The sequence below is a fragment of the Vulpes vulpes genome, chromosome 12 (genome assembly GCF_048418805.1).
Source record: "Vulpes vulpes isolate BD-2025 chromosome 12, VulVul3, whole genome shotgun sequence".
NCBI classification, from domain to species: Eukaryota; Metazoa; Chordata; class Mammalia; order Carnivora; family Canidae; genus Vulpes; species Vulpes vulpes.
Window position 1 is genome coordinate 47,500,397 of NC_132791.1, and position 22,173 is coordinate 47,522,569.

The 22,173-nt window shown below is 39.1% G+C and overlaps 2 protein-coding genes across 5 annotated transcripts in view; both read left to right on the top strand.

The window, feature by feature from the left end:
• Positions 1–3,436: 3,436 nt before the first annotated feature.
• Positions 3,437–8,152, top strand: RANBP6 (RAN binding protein 6). 2 transcript variants are annotated; one of them, XM_026001361.2, is made up of 2 exons: positions 3,530–3,729; positions 4,845–8,152. In XM_026001361.2, the coding sequence occupies exons 1-2, from the start codon at positions 3,594–3,596 to the stop codon at positions 4,913–4,915; spliced, it is 207 nt and encodes a 68-aa protein (XP_025857146.1). In that variant the 5' UTR covers positions 3,530–3,593; the 3' UTR covers positions 4,916–8,152. The 2 variants fall into 2 exon arrangements, with proteins under 2 accessions (XP_025857145.1, XP_025857146.1); XM_026001360.2 differs by having other exon boundaries at positions 3,437–8,152.
• A 2,881-nt stretch (positions 8,153–11,033) lies between these two features.
• Positions 11,034–22,173, top strand: part of BRD10 (bromodomain containing 10) — a 116,052-nt gene continuing 104,912 nt past the window's right edge. For all 3 annotated transcript variants that reach the window (XM_026001359.2, XM_072728403.1, XM_072728405.1), the window contains exon 1: positions 11,034–11,811. In XM_026001359.2, coding sequence (XP_025857144.1) covers positions 11,219–11,811 — 593 coding nt within the window. In that variant the 5' untranslated portion in view covers positions 11,034–11,218. The remainder of the gene's footprint in view (positions 11,812–22,173) is intronic.

Consider the following 22,173-nt stretch of genomic DNA (forward strand, 5'->3'; position numbering starts at 1 on the left):
CTTTTGTTAATATTAGAGACTCATCACTTTTGTTTATATACTTGATATTTTTAAATCCGTTATAGGCATTGTTCTTTTTTTAAAAAAAAAAGATTTTGTTTATTTATTCATGAGAGACACAGAGAGAGAGAGAGAGAGAGAGAGAGAGGGAGAGACACAGGCAAAGGGAGAAGCAGGCTCCACACAGGGAGCCCAAAGTGGGACTCGATCCCGGGTCTCCAGGATCAGGCCCTGGGCTGAAAGCAGCACTAAACCGCTGAGCATCCCTGGGTGCCCTATTCTAGGTTATTCTTATAAAAATATCAACTATGTCCAATTTAATTCTGTCCCCTCTCTCATTTGACTCTAAATCTGTCAGATCTTGGAAGAAATTTACAACTTATTTCGTACTTTTTCCACTTCGTAAGCTGCTAATAAACACTTGAATTGTCTGGTGTTGAGCTATCTTATGGAAACATTCTTAAGTGGCCTCTCAACAGTACAAACAATTTAAAAAGCCAACTTTAATTATAAAATTTAATAAAGTTTCTCAATTCTAACCAACTCTGCAAGTCTAGTCTTGAAATCTTGGCTATTATATGTGTTCCTGGGGCAGAAGTGGAGGGGAGGAAATAACAGAGCAACGAGTAAGTAGAAGAAAATTATACAACATAGAGAGGAAGTACTTTAAGATTTTAAATCAATGTGTGGTTTTTCTAAAATAAAAGATCATACATTTCCTAAAATGGATTCAGTTTACCTCCTACTATTGAAATGATGACTGTCACTATAGCATGTGGAAGCAACTAGAGAACTCAATATAGATTCTGGGACTCAACTTTTTAAGGAAGCCTCTTTTTCATCTAGAGTTAGCCGTCTTTTGGTCCACATTAACACTTCTATTTATCAATGTATAGGTGAATAAATAGATAAATGGTAGTACCTCCAGCCAGGTGCCCAGGTTAAAACTTGGGGGAAAATTTCCAAAGCTTCCCCTTCTCTAAGTGCCACTGACATTCTTTCTTAAAAACTCTTGAATCCTTGCCCTCTTTCCCCTCCCCCCCCTCCATGTTGTTATAGTTTAGACTTTCAGCTTAACTGAACTATGTTAATTGGCCTCCTATTTGCCTCCAATCTTCACACTATTATCAAAGTAATCTTTCTGTAAATTGATTATATCACAGTCCTTGATTAAAATCCTTAAACAGCTTGTTGCCTTTAGAAAATAAATCCACACTTTTTAAATAAAGATTTTATTTTTTTATGAGAGACACACACACACACACACATACAGAGGCAGAGACACAGGCAGAGAGAGAAGCAGGCTCCACTCAGGGAGCCCCATTTGGGACTCGATCCCAGGACTCCAGGATCATGCCCTGGGCCAAAGGCAGGCACTCAAACGCTGAGCCACCCAGGCATCCCAAAATCTACATTTCTTAACACGGAATATAAGACCCTTCATGATGTGGCCTTTATTTAACTTTCTGTGTTCCTCCTTTCTGCCTCCTGTGGCATCTCAGGCCCCCTCAAGTCCTGTCCTCAGTGCTCCAGCAATTCTGAAATAGTGGCAGAACACTTAACTACACCAGGCTCTAATGCCTCTCTGCCCTTAAATAAAGCTGTTTCCTCCATTTAGAACAACTTTCTTCTCTTTTTTTTTCCCAAATAGTTAATGAAGATTCATCCTTCAAAAGAAGGCCCTGTTATCACTTCCTCTGGGAAGCCTTACCTGATCTCCTTCACACTCAGAGAAGATTAGTTGCCTCTACAATCTCATTTGGTTCCTTGGCCAACTTGGCATCCCCACAGAGATAACTATGCCAAGTGGCATTTACTGTCTCTCCTGAGCATCCTCATGTATTTAATCTTTAACCCCAGCACCCAGCACCATGCTTGAGTATACCTCAATGAATGTTTGTTGAGAGATTGAATGAATAGTTGCATAATCTTAGCCCAGCATTTTCCAAACATTTTTTCAAAGTAGTTGTACCAATTTACTTATACTACTACCAAAAACATAACTGAGTTCCTTGTTCCTCGCATTGTCACCAACCATTGCTATTGTCAAATTTTAAAATTTAAAACATTGTGGTAGGTCTATGGTGATATTATTGTATTTTTAAATAAGTCTTTAATATACTAATAGATATGGTGTTAAGAGAAGCCTCCTCTCCTTCCCCTGACCCTCATATAATTATTAACATTTCCTAAAATAGCAAATGCAAAGGCCCTGCAGTTAAACTTATTTAAGAAACAGTAGGAAAACCAGTAATCTGGAGAAAGATATAAAATTGTAGTCAAGATCTTGGAATCAGAACCAGAACTAATCTAATCAGGGGTTCTCGAATTTTGGTGTAAAATGAAAACCCAGTATGTTGTTAAAATTAAACGTTCTTGGGTTGCATTCCCCAGAAATTCTGCTTCAGTAGTTTAGATCTTGGGCCCTAATATGTATATTTAAAAGTAAGTACCTCAAGTGATTCTGATGCTGTCGGTTTTAAGCCCACAGTTTAGAGAGTAATACTTCTTCCTAAATGAGTATAGTATTTCATATTACAATGTAATTTATGAGACTGTTTTGTTTCTTGGAATAATCTCAGCATCTTCCTACTAAAAGGAAAACTGTAAACGCATCTTAAGTTAGGCAATATACAAAGAAAACCTTGAGTGACATGACCATGGATACAAAATTAATTTACAGATAAGACCAGGATTCAAGTCTTCTGATTACTAGCCCAGGTCACTGTCCACTATATTTAGTTGTCTTCCTCATTCTTTATTATCATCCATAGGCCAGGTGATTGACACACTAGAGTCTGAGCACCACTGTTCTTACTCATTAGATGTGGTAGTGGGATGGTAATCATTATCTTTTATCGCACTTATTTGATAAACGGATTTATTGAGGTATTATTATTCATACTATACAATTCACCAGTTTCAATTGTATAATGCAGTGATTTTAAGTATAATCACGGAGTTGTGCAACCATTACCACAATTAATTTTAGAACATTTCATTACTCCAAAAGAAACCCATTACCTGACAGCAGTCATTTTACATTCTCTCATTCCCACTGCCTCTGGCAACCACTAATCTACTATATAGATTTGCCTTTTCAAGACATTTACTATAAATGGAATCATACAATATTTGGCCTTTTGTGACTGGCTTTTCACCTGGGGAGTTTTCAAGATGTAATTATTGTTTTAAAATTATCAGGGTAACAACAGTTTAGAAATAAAGCCGGAAAAATCACCCATAATCCCATTCTAATACATTCAATATCATAATTTTCTTTTTTTTCTCTCTCTCTCTTTCTGCAAGTGCTTTTTTTTTTTTTTTTTTTTTTTTTTTTTTTAAAGTTATCCATTTTAGATCAGATTTAATCCATTTTAAATCTGATTGGCCAACAGCTGGAGGACGGCGGCCGCCCCCACCGCATCCTGCTATCCCCGGACGCCCGGCGGCCCAGCCCCGCTGCGCCGCCAAACCGCCGGCTGCCTGGGCCAGCGGCCCCTCCCATCCCCGCCGGCGCTCCGCTGACGTCACCGCTTCTGGCCGCAGACCCCCTCTTTCCTTCCCGGTCGCGATTTCTCTGACAGAGCGCGATGGCGGCGGCCGTGTCTGCAGGGGGACCGGCTACTGTGTCGGGAAAGCAAGAGTTTTATCAGCTTCTGAAGAACTTGATCAATCCAAGCTGTATGGTGCGGAGGCAGGCAGAGGAAATCTATGAAAATATCCCAGGTCTGTGTAAGACTACATTCCTCTTAGATGCTGTCAGAAATAGAAGAGCAGGTTATGAGGTGAGACAAATGGCTGCCGCACTGCTACGACGGCTTTTGTCCTCTGGGTTTGAGGAAGTCTATCCAAATCTGCCTTCTGATGTTCAGAGGGACGTCAAGATTGAACTGATACTGGCTGTTAAGTTAGAAACACATGCTAGCATGAGGAAAAAACTTTGTGATATTTTTGCAGTGCTGGCCAGGAATTTGATAGATGAGGATGGCACTAACCACTGGCCCGAAGGTCTGAAGTTCCTTATCGATTCAATCTACTCTAAAAATGTAGTTCTATGGGAAGTTGCACTTCATGTTTTCTGGCACTTTCCTGGGATCTTTGGGAACCAAGAGCGGCATGATTTGGATATCATCAAACGGTTGTTGGACCAGTGCATTCAGGATCAAGAACATCCAGCAATCAGGACATTATCTGCTAGAGCTGCAGCTGCATTTGTACTTGCTAATGAGAATAATATTGCTCTTTTCAAAGACTTTTCAGACTTGCTTCCCGGAATCTTACAGGCTGTGAGTGACTCATGCTACCAGGATGATGATTCAGTGCTAGAATCCCTTGTTGAGATTGCAGATACTGTACCTAAATACTTGGGTCCTTATTTAGAAGACACTCTGCAGTTGAGTCTGAAGTTATGTGGAGACTCTAGACTTAGTAATCTGCAACGCCAGCTGGCCCTTGAAATAATAGTGACCTTGTCTGAAACTGCAACCCCAATGTTGAAAAAACATACAAATATAATTGCACAGGCAGTTCCTCATATATTAGCAATGATGGTTGATCTACAAGATGATGAGGACTGGGTAAATGCTGATGAGATGGAAGAAGATGATTTTGACAGCAATGCAGTTGCTGCTGAGAGTGCACTAGACAGACTGGCTTGTGGGCTCGGTGGAAAACTTGTTTTACCAATGACTAAGGAGCACATCATGCAGATGCTTCAGAGCCCTGACTGGAAATATCGACATGCTGGATTAATGGCCTTATCTGCCATTGGAGAAGGATGCCATCAGCAAATGGAATCAATTCTAGATGAAACAGTTAACTCTGTTTTGCTTTTTCTTCAGGATCCTCACCCAAGGGTGAGGGCTGCAGCCTGTACTACGCTTGGACAGATGGCTACAGATTTTGCGCCTAACTTCCAAAAGAAATTCCATGAAACAGTGATTGCAGCTCTGTTGCGTACCATGGAAAATCAAGGTAATCAGCGTGTGCAATCACATGCGGCTTCTGCACTTATTATTTTTATAGAAGACTGCCCCAAAGCATTGCTAGTTCTATATTTGGATAGTATGGTGAGAAATCTACATTCTATCTTGGTGATTAAACTTCAAGAGTTGATTCGGAATGGAACTAAATTGGCCTTGGAACAGCTTGTGACAACCATTGCCTCAGTTGCAGATACGATAGAAGAAAAATTTGTTCCATATTATGATATATTTATGCCATCACTAAAGCACATTGTTGAGCTTGCTATTCAAAAGGAACTCAAGCTTCTGAAAGGAAAAACTATTGAGTGCATTAGCCATGTTGGTCTTGCTGTTGGAAAGGAAAAATTTATGCAAGATGCATCAAATGTGATGCAGCTATTGTTGAAGACACAATCAGACTTAAATAATATGGAAGATGATGACCCTCAGACATCTTACATGGTTTCAGCATGGGCCAGAATGTGTAAAATTCTTGGAAGTGATTTTCAACAGTATCTTCCACTGGTTATTGAGCCTCTCATTAAGACTGCTTCAGCAAAACCTGATGTTGCTCTCTTAGACACACAAGATGTGGAAAATATGAGTGATGATGATGGATGGCAATTTGTAAATCTTGGAGACCAACAAAGTTTTGGAATTAAAACTTCAGGACTTGAAGCAAAAGCAACTGCTTGTCAAATGTTGGTTTACTATGCTAAGGAATTAGGGGAAGGATTTGTGGAATATACAGAACAAGTTGTAAAGCTTATGGTTCCTTTATTGAAATTTTATTTCCATGACAATGTTCGAGTGGCAGCAGCAGAGTCTATGCCTTTTCTCCTGGAATGTGCAAGAATTCGTGGCCCAGAGTATCTTGCACAGATGTGGCAATTCATATGTGATCCTTTAATCAAGGCTATTGGGACTGAACCTGATACAGATGTACTCTCAGAAGTAATGAATTCTTTTGCAAAATCCATTGAAGTAATGGGAGATGGGTGCCTTAATGATGAACACTTGGAAGAACTAGGAGAAATACTGAAAGCAAAACTTGAAGGGCATTTTAAAAACCAAGAATTGAGACAGGTTAAAAGACAGGAAGAAAACTATGACCAACAGGTTGAAATGTCTCTACAAGATGAGGATGAATGTGATGTTTATATTCTGACCAAAGTATCAGATATTTTGCACTCATTATTTAGTACTTATAAGGAAAAGATTTTACCATGGTTTGAACAGCTGCTTCCATTAATTGTAAATCTAATTTGTTCAAGTAGGCCATGGCCAGACAGACAGTGGGGATTGTGCATTTTTGATGATATTATAGAGCACTGCAGTCCAACCTCATTTAAATATGTAGAATATTTTAGGTGGCCAATGCTACTAAATATGCGAGACAATAACCCTGAAGTCAGACAAGCTGCTGCTTATGGCCTGGGTGTTATGGCACAGTTTGGTGGAGATGATTATCGTTCTTTATGTTCAGAAGCTGTTCCACTGCTGGTAAAAGTTATTAAGTGTGCAAATTCCAAAACCAAAAAAAATGTCATTGCTACAGAGAACTGTATTTCAGCAGTAGGGAAGATTTTGAGGTTTAAGCCTAACTGTGTAAATGTAGATGAAGTGCTTCCACATTGGTTATCATGGCTTCCACTGCATGAGGATAAAGAGGAAGCTATTCAGTCTTTGAGTTTTCTCTGTGACTTAATTGAAAGTAATCATCCAGTTGTACTTGGTCCAAATAATTCCAATCTTCCCAAAATAATCAGTATAATTGCAGAAGGAAAAGTTAATGAGACTATTAACTATGAAGATCCTTGTGCCAAACGCCTAGCTAATGTTGTGCGTCAGGTACAGACTTCTGAAGAATTATGGTTGGAATGCATATCCCAACTTGATGATGAGCAGCAGGAAGCTTTACAGGAGCTGCTAAATTTTGCTTGATGCACTTTAATGTCACTTGACTGTCTTTTACCATAAAAGTAATTCTAAATAACTATTGTGAATGTATTCCATTATAATTGAGAGAACTGTTCTTTCCCTGCCAAACAGTTATATTCCTTTCCTATATGTTTCTCCAGAATTAGTCAGTGTTCTAGCCTGGTGTTCACCTTGCATGTTTTATCTCTTAAACACAGAACTTGGTGATAACCATGCTTCCATTGTCTTAGAATGTTTGTCAACTTTCCCCTAGTTGATGTGAAGTGTATAAATTGTTGCTGCTTGTATGAATTATTGATGCTGGGCAAACAATATACTTGTGTTAAGATGTTATACTGCCTATCACAAGATGCTGAGAGCTTACAAAGATAGGAGAACTTCCAGGACAAATATCTTTGGAATTGTGGATGAAAAATAGTGGCAAGCTTCTTCCTCCTTGATGATACTATCATGGTAATGGTAGGATGCTGAAATTGGGAGAGAGTTTTGAGATATTGCCATGGATGTAGGGAGTCTTCTCTATGTAGTGTGTGAACTTTTTCATATTGTCCTCCTGGGAACGGGGTGAGGCATATTCATATTCTAGTCCCCCAGGTGTCCAGCTGAGAATTAAGAGAACTTTAAAATCTTAGCCTGTCTGGTCTCTTATTTTTCAAGTTATTCAGGACTCTTAAGAACTATGTTTACTGAATAGGCTGTCCTGGTACATGTAACATTGGTAGCATGTAACACTATTACTCAGTGTTTACAAAAAGTAATCAATATTTGTGGGAGTCTATCAATATTATGTGTTTGAGCAGAATATTACATTGTGTATGTATGCCATTTTCCCCATGCAAAGCAGCCCAACAAAAAGAGAAGCCCTGGTTCAAAATGGGGCTTAGATAGATTTCTATTTAGAAGTTCTTAATAGATACTATTGTATTATGAAAATGAAAGGGAAGCAAAATTAATTTTATCTTTAAGCATGAAAAAAAAGCTTTGAGATCATTTAGCAGTAGATGTGCATTTTAAGAAAACTGTTCTATAAATCTAGAGTTAATTTTGTTAATTGGAATGTTGATCTTTAATGTCAAGCTTTTTATATGGAAGAAAAGCTTTCTAGTCAGCAAATCATTGATCCAAAACTTAAGAAGAAATATATGTCATGATTTCCTGAGGTTATTGTGAGTACTGTGTATGTAAAGTATTTAGCAAATATTTAAGACCAAGTAAGTGCTTAATAAATGGTACCTGTTAGTGCTGTTGTTTGTACCGCTACTGTGTTTTTTTATGGTTTAGAATTCCTTTTTCATTAGATTTTCCCTGATTCACTCCCTGCCAGTTAAACAGGCCATCTAGGCTGTTGTGGACTAAATATGAAGTTGAGGTTTTAGCTATGGAATTTATATTTATTGCAATGATTTATTATTAATATGGGGAAAAAAGGAAAGGACATTAAGTATGGTATAGCCTTAATTTTATTTAAGATAGATAAAAGTATACATGAATAAATAGAAAAATCCTACCACAAAATATTAATAGAAGTTTTCTCTGGATGGTGGGATTAAATGGCAGTTTTCCTTCTAATCTATATTTTCTAATTTACCTACAACCAATGTATTTCTTGTATGATAGTCTTTTTTTTTTTAAGTTTAAGGACCCAATCTTACTTTTGTAATAGCTAAGATCGCAATCATCTTGGCTTCTCCATGACTTATAGCTGATGTTCCTTCAACTCAAACCTATTTATCTTAATATTCTTTCAGAAGCCCTTGATCAAATTTCTAGCAATTCCCTACACTCTTGTGCATGAGGAACTGGAAATCCTGCCAGATGACTTGGAATAAGACATCATAGAGAATTTTTAAGTATGATAGACGTAAATTTGAATTTGGCAAACTACTTTTTCAACCTAAGCATCAGTTATAGTTTCTACATCTGTAAGATAGGCATGATATCTAGGATTGTTGGGAGAATTAAAGGAGATAATCACATAAAGTGCTTGGTGGCACAGGGTTCAATAAATGCAATCTGTATTATATAAAATAGGGTTGGTAGATAAAGATGAGGGGATATTTGCTGGGGGAGGGTAGGTCCAGATTCTTGAGCTTTGTCAAAAGAAATGAGGGATGTCCAGTCAGACACATTTTTTCTTTGCCTGTTGCTGAAGTTAGACTGGTCCCTGGCTTTGTTCCTGTGAGCTGAGATACATATAAGGCCTCTGAGGAGAGAATGCTGTAAATGCCTAATAAATTACAAATGTCTGATGAGAGACGACCTTGAAAACTGGATAATGGATGTGTCTATGGGAGTGTCAATACTCAACTGTTCCCATTTAACTATTTTACCTAATATTGCTATTTAACTTATTGCCCCCCACCAAGCTTTGAAGTTGTGACGTTATCAGTACTTTGAAAGTTCACAATAACCAAAAATTAAGTATCCTGACCATTTGATTAGATAGCTTGTACTTATTTTATTTTAAAGATTTTATTTATTTATGAGAGACACAGAGAGGCAGAGACATAGAGGGAAAAGCAGGCTCCTCACAGGGAGCCCAATGTGGGATTCAATCTCCAGACGCAGGATTACACCTTGAGCCAAAGGCAGAGGCTCAACCACTGAACCACCCAGGAGTCCCAGATAGCTTGTACTTTTAAAATGCTTGGCTTCTAGGACAGTTATTGCAGGTTTCAAGCTAGAACATTCTGTGTAAGTAGAAAGATATGTGCATCTTTCTAAAAGAACATGAGAAAATAGTAATACCTGCTTTATGGAACCATTAGCTCCTTTCTCTCCACTTACTTTAAGCAATATATAAAGTGAATGATTCCACTTATTAGACATTCTCTCAACAGTAATTTTTAAATGGGTAGTGACGTTTTAAGGCTAACGACTTGACTAAAGCTGTACAACTTAGACTTGAATTATTTGAAGACTGCTTTTAATCCCAAGGATTTTTAATAAGCTTCCATTCCCTTCATTTATTCTTAGCAAATCTCAAGAATCGAGGTGATAATAGGTTTTTAATTTTAACGCATGACATGATTTTACTTAAATAGGAACTCCGGAGACCGGAGTTTTAGAAATTTGAGTTCTACAAATTATCTCGTTCTTTTGCATGTGAACGTAGGATTCAGCTGGTTGAGTCCTTGAACCTCCTCTCTATAAACTTTTGAAAATTCTAGTTTTATATTAAAAATCTGGCAGTCACAAAGGGGACGGTGGATGCAGTGGATATAACATTTACAACAGGATAGGATTTACATTTTGTGCCTTCTCACCATTCATTTGCCATTAAGGAGAGTTATCTAGCAAGTTCCTTCAGAATTAATCTTAGTTTTCAGGGCTAATTAGGATCTCGCAAAAGAAAGAAGGGCTTGCGGTACACGTTTTTAAAAGCCCTTTTTGGCCTCTGGCAGCGACGAGTACAGCTGCGACCCTCTCCATTCCGTCCTTAACAGTCGTCTACAAACTGATGACATCATTCGGCCGCGCCACCTACCAAGCCTCGGGGCGGGCAGTTGAGCCGAAGCCTGTGCTTTCGCGAAGCCCGGCGGGACGCGAGAGAGTGGGTGGGGCTGTCCTACCACGCATGCGCACCATGGATGGCGACAGGGTCTCTTTATTTGCGTCTTTCCACAGCCTGCCCCAGAGCCCGGGAGTAGCTTGAGGGCCCTCCCCCTTCTCTCCTTGCCCCTCCCCTTCCTCCCCGCCCCCCCCGCCCCCGGCCCAGCGGGACTTCTAACTGACAGTTGCCGCCGGGCCGGGTCCGCGCGCCGCCTCCTCCTGCCCGGGTACCCCGCAGGTAGAGAGGGGCGGGAGAGGGTGTGAGGGAGAGGAGGAGCCCCAGACGCCGCAGCCCAGGCCTGCGGCCCCCTCGGGGGCGGTGAGAGAAGAAGCCCCACTTCCTTTTCGCCCCCTCCCAGCCGTCCCGGAGGGGGTGGGGCGCCGAGGCCTCTGCCGCCTGGCCCTGCGGGGCCTGCGGAGAGCGGGCGGGCGGGCGGGAGGGGCGCGGAGGGGTGAGGCCGAGGAGGGCCTGGCGCGCGCCGCCGCTGGGGGGAGGGGGGGAGGGCACCTCGGCTCTCCTCTTCTCTCCCCCTCCCCCGCGCGCCATGTAACCCCGCCCCGCCGGCCGCGAGCTCAGGACCCCCCCACTCCCCCCCACCCCACCCCCGGCGTAGTGAGCGGAGCGGGCGGCGGAGAGAGAACCCGATGCGGCTGGGGCTGCGCTGCACCACCGTGCCCTGAGGAGGCGGCCCGCGCTCACGCGTCCCCGGCGCCTCGAGCGGCGGCTCCACACCGCCCCACCTGATCCCGCTGGGGCCATGAGCGTGCCCAGGACGCCGGGGCAGATGGAGCCGGCCGGGGAGGAGGAGCGGCCGCCACCCGCGCCCGAGGAAGAGGACGGCGAGGAGGCGATGGCAGCGGCGGTCCCGGCCTCAGGGCCGGCCCAAGGGAGGAGTGCCTCGTCGCGGGAGAATGAGGGCGACCAGGAGGAGGAGGAAGAGGCGATGGTGGTCGGGGGCGGGGGCTGCAAGGAGCAGGAGCTGACCTATGAGCTGCAGCAGGGCTACCGCATCCTGGGCGAGTTCCTGCAGGAGAAGCACCGGGGCCTCACCGCCCCCTTCCTGCAGCCCTTGGGGGGCGTTGCCGCCGGGGAGGAGGAGGTGGCCGAGGGGCCGCGCAGCTGGGGCCGGGGCGGTCGCACCCTCCCGCCGCAGCTCGGGCAGGGCATGTGTCTGCTGAAGATGGAGGAGAAGTTCGCCAGCGGCCTGTATGGGGGCATCACCGACTTCGTGGCGGACTTCAGGTTGATGCTGGAAACGTGCTACCGCCTGCATGGGGTGGACCATTGGATCTCCAAACAGGGCCAGAAGCTGGAGATGATGCTGGAGCAAAAGTTGGCGCTTCTCTCTCGGTAAGTGGGACTGATGGAGTGACACAAACTGCCTCGCACGTGTCCGAGGATGGGTTGGGCCAGGGGCCGGGGGCGTAGCTGATAGGTGCTGAGCTGGTGCCCGGGAGCCCGAGGAGGAGGAGCGGCTCTGGTTGGGGGCCTTCAGGGCCGTGCTGGAGGTGGACACCCAGATGAAGACCGACCTGAAAGGGATTAGAGCCCTGAGCGCCGAAAAACAGGTCAAGTTTGTAGGTGTAAAGTGATGCCCACGGGAAGAATGACGGGGATAGGATAGGGTAGAGAAAAAGTTTTAGTGGGTTAGGTCACAACTTTTAGACAGTTTTAACATGACATTTAAAAAGTTTCTGGAATGAAATACTGTTAGAAAAATGTGTTTGGCTCATGTAAAAAGGTAGTCGTTTCAAACCACTCAAAAAATGTTTCACTACCTACGTCGGCCGTCGTAAAGTTATGGATTGTTTTTAAATGATTAATAATTACTCTGGCGTGTTCCTGATCTTTTCTCCTAGCTTCATGTGAGCAGACTACATTTTGGCCGTAATGGTGGATACATCAACAAAAAATTTTTAAGACGTTTAGACATTTGTGTTTATTCGACCAGAAATCATAGTCAATTCAGGTGGCACTGTGCTCTTGGTATTCTACACCCATATATTCAATTATTTTTCTTAACTGAGAGGAAGTAATGTAACACAATAAGTACAAAATAAACGTATTTATAATTATATATTTGATGTGACCAAATTGCTTTCTCAAGTGGAAATGCTTCAGGAATAGAAAAATAGAATAGAATAGAAAAATGATTCAATGTTGGAAATGGTAGTTGAAGTGGAATACTAGTTTGATTTTTTTTTTTTTTTTTTAATGAGCTGAGTGAACTTGAGCAAGTCACTTTACCATTTTGGCTTCAGTTTCTTCTGTAAAATGAGGATAGTACCTCATGGGGTTTACTGTAGGATTAAATGAGGTAATAAATGTAAAGTCAACAGTGTCGATTCCATAGTCTCATATAAATTATAACCATGACAGTATTAGTAATAGTTGAATAAAGTGAATATTTTCCTCATATCTGAAACCGGGCATTATACCAGTACTTTTATGAATAGCTCCTGAGAACTTGTAGGTTTTTGCTCCTTAATTTATAATGGTAATTTAAAAGTAGTCTAATCTGTCACTGGCTTCCCATATGATGTTTGCAAGACTGTCAGTGACTTCTTTTACTGAAAACATTAGTTAACATCGTGCCTGACTCACTAGAGGGTCTCTATTTAAGGAATCCCTTCTTGAATTCTTTCATAAAGTAGAATTATTCAGTAATAATTATTCACGGGTTTTCTTTTAATATTTTATTTAGTGATGTTATATTTGTGGGTTTATTACTCGTCTCCACAGTCATTATAGTTATGACTCCTTTAAAAAATCCATTCACATGTCATTTTTTTAAAGTAGTAAGGTATACTCCAAATTGATGTCACAAGATTTTAGACCTGGAAAGCACCATAGAATTCATCTAGGCCCAGCATCCAGTTTTATAAGTGTGGAAACAGGGATATAGAATGAGAGAAAATGGTTGCTAAGAAGTAGCATATTGGTTTGGATGAATTACAGGTGTTTTCAGAGTCAATGGGTGTATAATAAATACTTCTTGAGTCTTACAAAAAGCAGGGGGATTATTTCTGTTCTTCATAAACTTAATTTCTGAATGCTTAGAATGATTCCTGGTGGCCAATGCTCAGAATACTGTATTCCCATATGATCTAATAGTTAAATCCATACTTAGAAATTAAACTTAAGGGCAGCCCGGGTGGCTCAGCCCTTTAGCACCGCCTTCAGCCTAGGGTGTGATTCTGGAGACCCGGATCCAGTACCAGGCTCTCTGTAGGGAGCCTGCTTCTCCCTCTGCCTGTGTCTCTGCCTCTCTCTCTTTGTGTGTCTCATGAATAAATACATAAAACCTTAAAAAAAAAAAAAAAGAAATTAAACTTAAAATGTTATGTTGTTTATAAACGTAATAATGTATTTCTGGCATTCTTAATTCAAGAGAGATAAAATTCTTGCAATTTAGTAGCAAAAAAATAATATGATGGTCTCAGATTTAAGTTTTGAGTCCCTTGCTTTTATTGTATTTGATGTATGTAAACATTTTGTAAATAATAGGTTTGCTGGTCCACACTTGTAGATATTAGGAATTCATTTCTTTTTCTGCAAGAGCCTAAAATCTGAGTTATTACTAAATAAATACTTTGAATGGGCATAACTTTGAGAAAAGCATTGTTTATAACTGTTTGGTATGCAATTAAGATACATAGACATTACAGAACAACATTCTATAGACTGGACACATGAGTATGATTTTCAGCAGTTGATTCAGATACTTTATTTGTAAATTATGTGGTGTTTTAGTAATTTAAAAAATCACTTAGATATAATTTTTCTTTTGTTTTATATATATGTGTGAAATACTGAATTCTTAGTTTTAGATTATTGTAAAGAGAACTTTACAGCTGTTTCATATACTGCTGAGCTTTTATGAGTATTTTATGAATAAGAAATGAGGTACATTAGAGAAGATGCCACATTATTATCATAGAGCAGCCCAATGGCATTAGTACCCTGGACTGGGGACACAGTGTTTAATTTGAATCTCAGTTCAGTCATTCATACTGTGAAAGTGTTAGGCTAGGTTAGTTAATTGTACAAATATGAGAGTATTTGCCAAAGGTAGACGTTCAAGTCCCTGAGATCAAAAGATAAGTCCCCTGCTCTAAAGTGATTTATAGTGAGTAGGGAAACAGAAACTTAAAAAGATAATGATTCTATAGTGGGCATATGAAAAGGTGCAAGGAGAATTTAAGAGGGAGACCTAAGTCTGAAACATGGGCGTGGCAAATGAGAGGAGGAAATGAAAAGGGGTAAAGAGATTAGGTAAAAGGTTTGGTAAAGAAGTTTATACGTGGGATGCCTGGTGGCTCAGCAATTGAGCCTCTGCCTTCGACTCAGGGCTTGATTCTAGAGTTCTGGAATCGAGACCCACATCAGGCTCCTGCAGGGAGTCGGCTTGCTTCTCCCTCTAGCTATGTCTCTGCCTCTGTGTCTCTCATAAATAAATATTAAAAAAAAAAAAAAAAAAAAAAGCTTATATGTGACCTGATTATTAAAGAAGTTGAAGATTGCTGCTGGATATTTTTTAGAGGGCTTGAGGGGGGCAGTCTACTAGAATGCTCAACTACAGTGAATGCAAGCTATGAAACAGTATAGTGTTTCTGGGAATTACAAGTACCTCTCTATGGCTACAGTGTGGTCTCTAGAGTAGTGTTTGCACCACAGCAGGTATACAGGATGATTGAATGATTGAGGTGAGAGAAGAAAATATTACAACTATAGTATAATGTTGTTTTTTAAATTCTTTTTTAAATATCTATTTTTGTTTTGCCTTTCATGTATATAATAGCATTACATGTATAAAAATCTATGAATTCGTAAATATAATTTTATATATAAATATAGCAATAAATAACAATATGTTTTATATGTATAATTTGTGATAGAACTAGGACTAAGACAACATAACTCTTCTCAAAGTTCTATTTTAGAAGGGATCTCATTCGTTTATTTGAAACAACTGAGAGAAATAGCAATTAGCATTAGAAATAGGGAGAAATTCATCTACTAAGTGAAAAAGAATAAAAAATACTTAATAGAAAGTTATGTGCAGATCTGTAGAAACTGTCAAATATGAATAAGAATTTTTGACTCCTCCAAATTTTAAATAATGATATATTTGAAAGCTTTTAAATTTTTAAATATTGTTGAAAGTTTTTATTTATTTAGACACAGGCAGAGGGAAGAACAGGCTGTCTGTGGGGAGCCTGATGTGGGACTTGATCCAGGGCACCCAGTATCATGCCCTGAGCTGAAGGCTGACACCCAACCACTGAGCCACCCAGGCATCCCAAAATATTGTTGAAATCTTTAAGAATATTGCTATGTAGCTAGAAGATGGCTTTTTGTAGTTTTGAAAGGCTATAGCTGTAGAAGAGTTACCACCTGTGACCCTCCAACAGAGCTGAATTTAAATTTTTAATTTTGGCAACTTAAAATAATGTTTTGGCAAAACAAACAAGCAAAGGTAAAAAAAAAGAGACAAACCAAGAAAGAGACTCTTAACTATATAGAACAAACTGATGGTTACTAGAGGGAGAAGTTGGGGGGGGAATGGGTTAAATAGGTGATGGGGATTAAAAAGTATACTTATCATGATGAGTACTAAGCAATGTAGAATTGCTGCATCACTGAATTGTACACCTGATATTAGTAGAATACTATATGTTAACTCTACTGGAATTAAAATTTAAAAACTTAAAAAATAATATTTTGGTGAAAGTCATCTGTAATACTTCCTTGTTAAAATTATTTTTGATTTCTCAATTAACTTGCTGTTAAAAAATGGTACATGTAATGGACTTAAATGTTTTCTTAAAATATAGCTAAAGGTTCTTAGTTTTGTGATTGCTTTTTGACAGAATGTTTTTCTTGGGGGTGAGAGTACAACAGCATCATCATAAACCTCAAAAATGTAAAAATACTAGAGGTTCCCAAGTACACAAACTGAAAAATAAATTTTATAGACCAATTTTAGTTACTTCCTAGATAAAATTTTGAATTTTGTTGACTTGCTTATTCTCAGTTGAGATCAAATTCCAGAAATTAACTGGGAATTTAGACAGGATATTTCTCTCTCCCTAGTAATCTAACTTCCCCCACCTCTACTGGATTCTGTAATTCTATCTTTTTAATGTAAATCTTTAAAAATTGGGGACCTTTGGTAATAGAACTTGGATTTACCTCGTGTTCAGAACTATAGAATGTTAGACCTTGAAACTCCATGTAGTTCTATTTATTACAGTTGCATTCTAAAAAAATTACTGTGTTATTGAGAGAAGAGTCAGAAAATGTTTAAGTGTACTGATGAAAGGATGAAGGATTTCAGTTAATAAGACATTTATTGAGCACCTGTTATGTGTTAGAATTTAGAGAACAGTTCCTGTCCCCAAATGGTTTACTTTTTTTTAAGATTGTATTTATTTATTCATGAGAGACACAGAAAGAGAGAGGCAGAAACATAGGCATAGGGAGAAGCAGGGAGCCTGATGCAGGACTCGATCCCAGGACTCCAGGATCATGCCCTGAGCCAAAGGCAGACACGTAACCACTGAGCCACCCAGGCGTCCCGCCCAAAAGGTTTAAAAGGTGGTACATACACAGTTATAATAAAAGGTTAAATATGTTAAAACTGTGATTCTCTAACCTGTGCCATTGTCAGATCTGGAAGTATGGTACCATTTGCAGAACACTGAGAAATATTGATAAATTATGTTTAATTGTATTATGAGATTTTTTTGTTAGGGGATCCAAAAAGCTTAAACAGATTGTGGGATGAAACCCTTAATTGAAGTACATTAGTTTTTTTCCCCCTACAAACGGGGAGAACATAATCACTTTTGGATTTTTGATGGCGTATAGTTTGAAGACTACTGTGAAGGAGGTGAAAGTGATCAAATGGCAAGCTGTTGGATGTGGGGTATGAAGGAAAGGATGATATACAAAGTGAACTTGAGCCCAGGTGATAGTGATGCTAAGGGAACATGAGGCATTCATTTGAAGATACGCAACTGAGAATTATTAGAAGGCTGCAGATAGAATTCAGCAGAGTGACTAGGGTTAGATTAGAGATGTTTAATTAGGAATTAATTTGGGCAGCCCCAGTGGCTCAGCCATTTAGCGCCGCCTTCAGCCCAGGGTGTGATCCTGGAGACCTGGGATCAAGCCCCACATCAGACTCCCTGCATGGAGCCTGCTTCTCCCTCTGCCTGTGTCTCTGCCTCTCTCTCTCTCTCTCTCTCTCTCTCTCTCTCTCTGTCTCTCGTGAATAAATAAAATAAATAAAATCTTTAAAAAAAAAAGAATCTGTGGAAGGATGGTGGTTGAAGAAATGGAATGATTAAAATTGCTGAGGAGGGAATCTAGTAAAAATACAAGAGGACCAAAAACAGAACTTTGTGTGAGGATTGATTGTCTTCAAACTGGAAAGATGAGACATAAGAAGAATGCAATTAAAATCTGTATAACGTATACTAAACGTTGAAATAATTAAGGATAGGCAATTAATAAAACTGAAGTGAGTTCATTCTGGAATAAGTAAAAGGTATTATTGGGAATATTGTAAATTTATAGTCTATTATTTTAGGAGATTTTGTTCCACTTGTTAATTTGAGAATGATTTAGGTTTAGTAGAATAAAAATCTTAATAGATTCAAATATGTTTTGCCTTTATGGCATGTTTCTCATTGTATTGTGTCTTTTTATTTATTATTTTTCCTAAGGAAAAAAACTAGAGCAGGGAAAATTCATGTTTCAGAGAGATTGGATCCCTTTCATAGTTGTAGTTCAACTTTCAAATCATCTCTAGGCTATCTCCATAAAATTAGAGATGCCCATAGCAAATAATAGCTGTTTTCATTTCCAAGGAACTTGCATAGTAATATGAATCTTTGAAATTATTTGAGGCTCTTCTTTTTTTAATTGGGAAAGACTAATAAACCCCAGTGGTAGTATTATCACCATGCTCTTTGTTATATCATCTTCCACTTGGGACCTCGGAGTGTTCCAGAATTAATTGTGCTTAAAAGTTAGTATATTAAGTATGTTCACTTTGAAAAAAAGACTTAGGAACATGAACAAAGTGTTTATAGTGGTTATTGCTAAGTAGCAAGATTCTGAATATTTTTCATTTTCTTCTTTTAACTTTTCTGTATGTCCTAGATTATCTGTATTAAATATATTACTTTCTGGTTAAAAAAATATTTTATTTAAAGGAAATTAGTATTTACAACTGGAAAAAGTGTGTACGTTAAGAAATTAGATTAAAAATTTGTAACACCAAAGTTGTAAGGTAGTATATACATGTAAAATGTCATAACTGGGTAGTGGAACTGTGGGTGTTTTAAATTTTCCCTTCCATTCCTAATTTTGTTTGTTTATAATGAACATGTATTACTGTTGTTATTTTTTTTTTAATTTTTTTTTAATTTTATTTATTTATGATAGTCATACAGAGAGAAAGAGAGAGAGGCAGAGACACAGGCAGAGGGAGAAGCAGGCTCCATGCACCGGGAGCCTGATGTGGGATTCGATCCCGGGTCCCCAGGATCGCGCCCTGGGCCAAAGGCAGGCGCCAAACCGCTGCGCCACCCAGGGATCCCTACTGTTGTTATTTTTGTACTACCATTCAAAATATAAAATATATAGATTTTGTAAGTACACTTTTAAGGAGTTGAAATAGTTAATGATAATTCACCCCAGAATTTTATTTTAAAGCTTTGAGTATAGCCATCTATCTGAAAATATGTTCACAAAAATAACTTCTCCGATAGCTCTTTTATATCTCTTTAAATGTCTTAGCATATCTGGAAATATATACTTCCAAGTGAATTCAAGGGCTTTTCTCATGTTTGTTCTAAAAATAAGAACAGAGTCCACTTCATTTGCATTGAAAGAGAGGAACAGGTCATCTGAAAAACTTACAACATAGAAATGTTTTCCCGTGGAAACAATTAGCCTATAAGCTTAAATTTTTATTTTTGTTTTATTTTTTTTTTTTAATTTTATTTATTCGAGAGAGAGAGGGGGAGAGAGGGAGAGAGAAAGCACAAGCAAGGGGAATAGCAGAGGGAAAAGGAGAAGCAGTCTCCCGCTGAGCAGGGAGCCAGGTGTGAGGCTCTATCTCAGGACCCTGGTCTTATATCATGACCTAAGGCAAAGGCAAATGTTTAACTGACTGAGCCACCCAGGTGCCCCTAAGCTTAATTTTTAAAAATCTGAATTACTATAATTGGAAGGTAAAAATGTTAGAATATAATCAATAAAATTGAAGATATATTTTATGTTTGTCTTAAATACTTGTACTTGAGGAAAAGTAGGTTTAAATTTAGACCCTTCCTAGAGATAAACTCATTTCTCAACTTATTCACTTCTCTGATGCTACCTTATTTGCAGGTCTTTCCTAAGCATCTTAGTGGATGCACCTGGAGGTATTATGCTGAATGAAATAAGTCAACCAGAGAAAGACACTTATCGTATGGTTTCACTCATGTGGAATACAAGAAACAGGGCAGAGGATCATAGGGTCAGAGAGGAAAAACTGAATGGGAAGTCATCAGAAAGGGAGAAAAACCATAAGAGACTCTTGACTCTCATAGACTTGCATTGACTAGTAGGAAACAGAGTGTTGCTGGAAGGGAAGTGGGTAGGGGGTGGGATAATTTGGTGATGTGCATAATGGGAGACCCATGAAGTGATGAGCATGGGTGTTCTAAACAACTGATGAATTATTGAGCACTACATCTGAAACTAAGTATGTACTGTATATTGGCCAGTTGAATTTAAATTAAAAAAAAGTGTTCCTCTCCCTAGTCATTATCTATCCTCCTTAACTTTGTTTTCCTTCCTATGAAGGAAGCATTTATTGCAATGTAGCATTAAAATAGGATTTAATTACGTATATCTTTTTTAAAAATTTTTTAATTTAAATTCAATTTAGTTAACATTATAGTTTATTATTAGTTTCAGGAGTAATTACCTGTACCTTTTTCTCCTCTCTCTTGCTAGAGTGTAAAATCTATGAGGGCAGGGACTTTTTCTGCTTTGGTTTGTTGCTGTTTGACTTCTATAAATGTTGGCTTGCAGTTAAGCAATACATGGTTATAAGTCCTAAAGGTCATTTTCAAAGGTATTGGGGGCATATCCCTCAAAAGGTATTTCCTAGATCCCCAACATAAAATGGTGTTAAAAAGCAGATTTCCTAGCTGCAGAATAGCATATTTAAATCTGTTAACTGAGATTCTCAGAGTGGAGATAAGGAAATCTACCTTTTTAATAAACTCCCTGAATGACTTTTATGCACAATGAAGTTTGAGGACTGTTACTTCAGGATATAGTAACACTGTGTCATGTTTGACTTCTCAGAATTTAGAGTTTTGGTTGAAGTATTTACTACTGCCTTTACCCTTGTCAGCCCTTATTTGCATTGCAGTTTGAATTATAGTTGGAATGAAGGGGAGGCAGGAGAGAAGTGAGAGGAGAATCCTATACTCATATTTTCATGTGGAATAGTGTTTGCAGAAATAACTGGTAAAAAGTGAGTGTGTTGGGGATGGGGTGAGGAGACAATACTTGGTATTTGTATTATTCCTCTGAAAAAAAACTGAGAGACCTTGAAAGTCATGTTTGTCACAAATTATTACACAGAAAAATTTCTGATTTTAGATTTTTTCACATTGTGTTAAAACCTTTTATTAGAATATTTCTAATATACATGAAAGCAAAACAGAATGTTTGAACCCCTACATGCCTATTACTCAGTCCCCTATAGTATTTATTCATGGCTGGTTCTGCCCCATCCATACCTTTTGTATACCTCCTTTCTGTATTGTTTTGAAGCAGATCATTGACAACAGATTATTCTGTAAATGCTTCAGTTTGTAACTTTTTGATTTAAAATGTAACTATAGGGATCCCTGGGTGGCGCAGCGGTTTGGCGCCTGCCTTTGGCCCAGGGCGCGATCCTGGAGACCCGGGATCGAATCCCACATCAGGCTCCCGGTGCATGGAGCCTGCTTCTCCCTCTGCCTGTGTCTCTGCCTCTCTCTCTCTCTCTGTGACTATCATAAATAAATAAAAAAAATTAAAAAAAAAATAAATAAAATAAAATGTAACTATAGTACCATAATAAACCAAAACAAATTTCCTAATAGCAAAAATCACATTTCCAGTTTTTTCAAAAATTGTAATTTTTAAATTTTTATATTGTTTCAACATGATTCAAACGGAAGTCCACACATTTGTGATCAGTTTGTATGTCTCTTTATAGATTTCTCTTTCTTCCTTCTCTCTCTTATTTCTCCCCTACTCTTCCCCTTCATTCTTGCATTGGTTTTGTTGAAGAAATCAGGTTATTTGGAGTCTAGTTTTGGATTTTGCTGATAGCATTCCATTCTTTTGTTCTCTGTATTTCCTATAAATAGGTAGCTGGTTCTGGAAGCTCCATCAAATTTAGAATCAATTTTTTTTTTTTTTTTTGAGGCAAGGGTCAAGATTAGTTCCTGAGCTTATGATGAGTTTATCAGTTTCTAGTTTTGCCTTCTAAATCAGTTATGAGGGATCCCTGGGTGGCGCAGCGGTTTGGCGCCTGCCTTTGGCCCAGGGCGTGATCCTGGAGACCCGGGATCGAATCCCACGTCAGGCTCCTGGTGCATGGAGCCTGCTTCTCCCTCTACCTATGTCTCTGCCTTGTCTCTGCCTCTC

Excerpts from the sequence above, each read along its gene's own strand:
- RANBP6 (XM_026001360.2), top strand. The coding sequence starts at position 3,594 with ATGGCGGCGGCCGTGTCTGCAGGGGGACCGGCTACTGTGTCGGGAAAG.